The sequence below is a fragment of the Opisthorchis viverrini genome (assembly GCF_000715545.1).
Source record: "Opisthorchis viverrini unplaced genomic scaffold opera_v5_9, whole genome shotgun sequence".
NCBI lineage: Eukaryota > Metazoa > Platyhelminthes > Trematoda > Opisthorchiida > Opisthorchiidae > Opisthorchis > Opisthorchis viverrini.
The window spans coordinates 2,709,391-2,714,900 of NW_008751665.1; the positions used below are offsets into that span (position 1 = coordinate 2,709,391).

The following is a 5,510-nucleotide window of genomic DNA, read 5'->3' on the forward strand; positions in this document are numbered from 1 at the left end:
CGGAATAGTTTAGATTGTATAATATTGTTTGTATTACCACGCTTATCTTACAATTGTTGTAGCTAGCACAGCTTCCCCCACCGATCATTTGGGGAGGCGTGGTAGGTAGCTGCGCATTGGATCTGGGAGCCGATAAATTGGTGCGTAAATACAGCACTGTCAGTGGACTGTTAAGTGGGAGAATGGGGAAGGGAGCTATGCATTGAAAGCAATAGCTTGGATGTATGAGCGTCATCGAGGATGCGACTGGGCCATGTCTGACAATGTCTCTAACCATTGATGTGTCCCGTCTCGGGGGCCTCATCTAGGAAGATGGCCAGGTTTCTGATCCACAAAGGAATATGGAGCACACCGCAGTACTGTAAACTTGACCCTTGACGGTTAAGTGGATACTACGCCTACGCCACAGGTGACGTATGTTCACAAAAGCTGCTCTGACATTCATCTTTCGCCAGGCCACCTGGACTGACACAGCTGCCAAGGTAGATAAACTCGTCTACTACCTAAATCGGCTCATCCGCAAACATGAGGTTAGGTTCGGAGCCCACCCAATCTTGCAGTAGCACCTTACACTTTGCCGGTGTGAAGCGCATGCCAAACCGTGAGGCGGAATAGTTTAGATTGTATAATATTGTTTGTATTACCACGGTGTCAGCTTCAAGGAGAGCTAAGAATAATTTTACCCCAACTAAAGTATTATGATAGAGTAGCTTGCATTGTGTACTGTACAACTTCTCGCTTTCCTAACCAATATTTTGCAAGAATACTCAAGCGAGTGGCGCTTTCAAGATGGAGAAATTTTTTCCTGGTTCCTGAGTTTTTCACAGGCATGCAAAGTGCCGCTTTGAACTTCTACCCGGGATTACGAATGAAACCGTAATTTTGGCTAAATACTGTCCGAAGTTCAACTGAAGATTACACCTAACCTTCGATCCCTGCTTATTGACAAAGATGTCTGTTGAGCACATTGAACCACGGTCCAGTAGCGAATCTCAGACTCGCGTTGATATGAATCAATATCAATCTGTTTGCTTTGTTTCGTTTAATGAGAACCGGGAGAAGTTTGAGGATTCCAAAAACCACACTGTTCAACATTAAAGTTTCATGCATTTTCTCCAATCATCTGAGTATTCAATTAAATGAACTACGGTACCCTCATGACTAGACTCAACTCTATACGGAACGTGTTCTTGCCTGCTTATTCTCGCTCCAAAAAATCGATTTCGCAAGGACGATGTACTCGAAGGGTGCCAAATCCCACGGGGACTGAAGTTGTTCAGCTGCGACACCCTTCCGGTGCATAGATGCCATGCTACCCGAAAGAAGCACGAGGGCTGGGGTACTACCGGGTTGCCCAAGCCAAGACAGGGGAAGTCGAGACGCTGAGGTCGGGTTCGAACCACAGACCCTCCGGTCAGTAAGCTCGCGCTATAACCACTCGGGCCATCTCGCCCCCCCCCTCCCCGAGGACTGCTATAAATGGATGAGTAAACTCGAAAGCTATCTCTCGTTAATGTTCCCCGTATAAACAACAGCCTTTCTACGTAACTGTCTATCGGTTCGGCAGTTTATTCCTACAATGATTGGAACCTTTATAGTAGGATCACTAGGAGGATCAATAATCACTTATTCACTGAGTGGTACTCTCTCAACAAAATAAGCTCTGTTAGCTATCAGTAACATATTCAAATTCAGTGTACGAATACAGTTTTATTTACGCTCGGATTTCTTCTCATGTCCCCTCAATCCTAACCTACCCAGGATGCGTATGTTTTCCAAGTTAGCCAATCTTACCGTCCCCTCCACTACGATTAACCGCTGCGACACAAGTTCGCATCAGTTGGATGGTGGATTGTAAGGCAAACTTTACTGTTTCCAGGTTGCACTGTTAGCGAGAGGCAGCATAAGCCGACTTGCCTGACGTTTAGTGATCTCTGGTTAGCTGTGGTAGCCATTCCACAAAACCAATCAGTACGTGTTCTTTTCTTTGGCAGGGATTCACCCGAACACCCATCGTAATCACATGCTTTTTTGCGAATAGAATGCAAGTTCAACCAAGCTGGATTGAATAATACCAAGGCGACAGGAACCTTTGTCACGTGTGTGTGAAGGTGATCAGGGTGGCATAGTGTAAGGGCTCATAACGGGGGTACCATTTGGTTGAACTGTTGACGCCCAAGCTGTTCGTTGGATTTGTGCATTGATAAACCTGTGTGATGAGATGAGTTCGTTAATATGCTACTTATATGAACAACTGATATATACGCCGCCCAGTCATTTGATTAGACCGCTGCGTGCCCAGTCTACATTGGTCATCCATGCTCAAATCTCAAGGGAAGCCAACTGACCTTTGAAGTCAACCGTCTCCTTCAAAACGGGACCTTCAACCGGTTGCTGAATGACTTTGCTTACATATGGTGCCGTAACTGGTCTTGCTTGTAAACGGAAAATTTTTGGAAGACGGACAACTTCCAAATGTATGACTTTTCATTTACTGTGGTGTTCATTCATTCAGGCTTGAGCACGTGACTACTTCACTGTACGTAAATACAGACACTGTTTAAAGTCAAGGATCGCAGATGTCTTGAGCTTACCATAAAAACAGGTTTCTGTCTCACTGGAAAACAAAGTAGCAGTCACCGAACTGCATGCAAAAGATGAATCAGCTGGTTGTAGATTGTTCTGGGGTTTCAATCATCGCCAAGATGGGAGCACTTATGTACTTTGGATAGAAGTGTACTTTTAGGCACGCTAGAACAAACAGTTTTTGAGACGGCTACTGTAAACAGTTTGCGTTCATTCTCAAGGACCGTGGGCGGGACTAATACATTCACCTGGCAAGTTTGTGTACTCGGAGTATAATTGAGTACTTTTAGAAAGTAACCATATCAACTTGAACACAAGGTCACGATAAATAGGGAAGCGAAATGGTTCAGTTTCTTAAAAAGATATATATGGCTTACCCTACCGGCAAAGACTAGTATTTGTCCTCAGAGTGGAAAGGTGACAGTATTAGCTTGAAAACCTCAATCACAAATTTTTGACGCATTTTTGTGGATCTAAATTCAGATTTCTCCCAGTCCCAAAGAGCCTCATACACTAGTTTACTTTAGCCTCCCAAAATTCGCGGCCATCTGCATAAACTCAGACAGCCCACATGCCCCAGACGTTTTTGGCCGGATTCAAATCTGAACTACAAGTGACCTAATCAACGGTTCTAGTGTTACAGTTCAGTGATAACTATCTGACGAGTTCGGCTCTGTGAAAGAAGAAGAAAGCGTTCAGCTGTAGCACCCTTCCGGTGCCTAGCTGCCATGCCACCCGAAGGAAGCACGAGGGCTGGGATACTGCCAGGTTGCCCAAGCCTAGACAGGGCAAGTCGAGAGGCGGAGGTCGGATTCGAATCGCGGACCTTCCGGTCAGTAAATTCGCGCTCTAACCACTTGGGCCATCTCTCTCTCGGCTCTGTGAATAGATAAAAATTTGTTGTTTCTGACCGACTGCCACGAATCGGAAGTGGGACCAAGTTGGTCAATGTCCTAATGTGAGAAATGACTTTTTCTCCCTCCGAACAGAAGTATACCAATTGAATGTGCAAAATCCACACCTGTGGAGGCAGCAGAGCGAGTGTTGCGACCGAAATTCTACTTGTTTACCACCGCAGTATCAAGGATGATTCGTTCCGTAAAGGTGAGATCTTTCCGCCTAAGATCCTAATCGAGGCTACCGAGCATTGCTATCATCAGAGCTATTGGCTTTTTCTACTTCGGGCTGAAATGGTTGCCACATGCACCGTATAATGAACTTCAAAAAGATTAGCAGTTTTTTCATAAAGGAAACTACTCACAAGGTTGCTGAAAACTATTGGTTTCGCCCTTCTTGGGGCGAGTCAGCTAGACGCAGTCCCCGAGTTTCCGTTGACCCTATGTTCTATTCGAGGATTGACAGTTATTTACAGCTCTGATGAACCTTTAGTGTGATTCAAGGTGGCACGTGTGAAACCTCCCTTGTAAGTTCACTTCTCTTTCTCGATACCCGTCAAAATAAGGCGCTTAGAAATCACTGTATTATTTTTGTTAGCCTTTAAGTTTTGCCAGTATTCTCGCGGTTACTCGACCCTGAGTTAGTGTAGATAAGAACACAACTATCTTCAGACTGGACAGCGTTGATCCACACTCCGTACCCCAATTTCGCCAATAGGGCCGTGGTTAAGCTCCCCCTTAGCGCACAAGTTTCGATATCGAGTCGTGATCTTCTTTTACGTGAGAGTGCATGGTCGAGAGATGTGGTTTATGAACAACCAACAAAAAAGTACCCATATTTGCCTATCTGATCGATCACGTGGACACAAGGGATCGCCTGAGAAATGCGACCAAGGTCTATGCAATTGACGAAAATCTGACCAGACTAGAATGGCGTGTATCGGGCTCTGAGGCACATTCTGATCGCACACAAATCTAATGCACTAAGAGAAAGCCATACCAGTCAGCGGAAATATGGGGATAGTGAGTTCATAGTCGAAAACAGATGGCTTACCAGAACAGATAAGCCATAATCTCGCGTGAAATTGGTGATTTGACCAAGTGAGAGTCAGATAAACGAGTTGCTAACGAGAGAAACGGACATTTAGAACGATGTGACGGTTGTGACCTACGTGGATCAGAGACCCCGTTTTCAGACTAAAGCCTTCAGTAAGTGTGTAGAGGTTGAAGAAACAGAGGATTCTTCCTTTCATCTCACAAGAAGAGTTGTCTCAGCACTTAGCGCTGACCTGGTACGGACCTCAATGGGTGAACAATTTTGACTGTTTCCAAATGGATGGGTTTTTAGGCAGCGATTGTTACAAAGATGGTGCTGAACTACACCCGGACAGTAGAAAATACTCCGTTTTCGGAGAAGAATATGGAATCAGTGTGCCACACGAAAAGTTCAGTAAAGTTGTCGCCCTGTCACAGAAGCCATTCCATGCTGAAAAACCTAGAAGCACCATAAAACCCTTTCTTCCCTATTGGGAATCGTCAGCAGTGTGCATCTCATGACTTGTCAGGGTAAATCAAGACTTCCGAAATTCCCTCACACCACGAACAATCTGTAAGTGGCTGGGGGGGGGGAGGGAAAGAATTCACACGACGAGTAGACCCTGTGTCTGAGAAGTCATCAGTTGAGGAGCCAGCCCACATGTATCAAGTGATATAGATCCCACGACTGAGGAATAAGTGGTTAAGTTTGAGAGAGTCACCCTACGGGTAAGCTGCACGTGGCCGAACGGTTAAGTTTCCAAACTATTTGTCTGTAGATAGCGGGTCCGCGTGATTTAGATCCCACGACTGATGACTAAGTGGTTAAGTTTGAGAGAGTCACCCCACGGGTAAGCTGGACGTGGCCGAACGGTTAGGTTACCAAACTATTTGTCTGTAGACAGCGGGTCCGAGACTTTCTGGGGTCTCATGATATACGCACTGCTTGCTGGTGGATCCCAATAAGGATGAAGTGGCTGTGTGGGGCGTCTC

General features: G+C 45.5%; 2 protein-coding genes across 2 annotated transcripts in view; one reads left to right on the forward strand and one right to left on the reverse strand.

Moving 5' to 3' along the window:
* Positions 1-304: 304 nt before the first annotated feature.
* The window catches only part of T265_00906 (hypothetical protein), a gene marked incomplete at both ends in the record, with an annotated part of 7,907 nt that continues 2,701 nt past the window's right edge, over positions 305-5,510 (reverse strand). The window contains 4 exons of the mRNA XM_009164801.1: positions 305-496; positions 549-743; positions 1,149-1,473; positions 3,228-3,607. Of these exons, the coding sequence (XP_009163065.1) occupies positions 305-496; positions 549-743; positions 1,149-1,473; positions 3,228-3,607 (1,092 nt within the window). The remainder of the gene's footprint in view (positions 497-548; positions 744-1,148; positions 1,474-3,227; positions 3,608-5,510) is intronic.
* T265_00905 (hypothetical protein) overlaps positions 3,315-5,510 on the forward strand; it is a gene marked incomplete at both ends in the record, with an annotated part of 5,634 nt that continues 3,438 nt past the window's right edge. The window contains one exon of the mRNA XM_009164800.1: positions 3,315-3,418. Within this exon, the coding sequence (XP_009163064.1) occupies positions 3,315-3,418 (104 nt within the window). The remainder of the gene's footprint in view (positions 3,419-5,510) is intronic.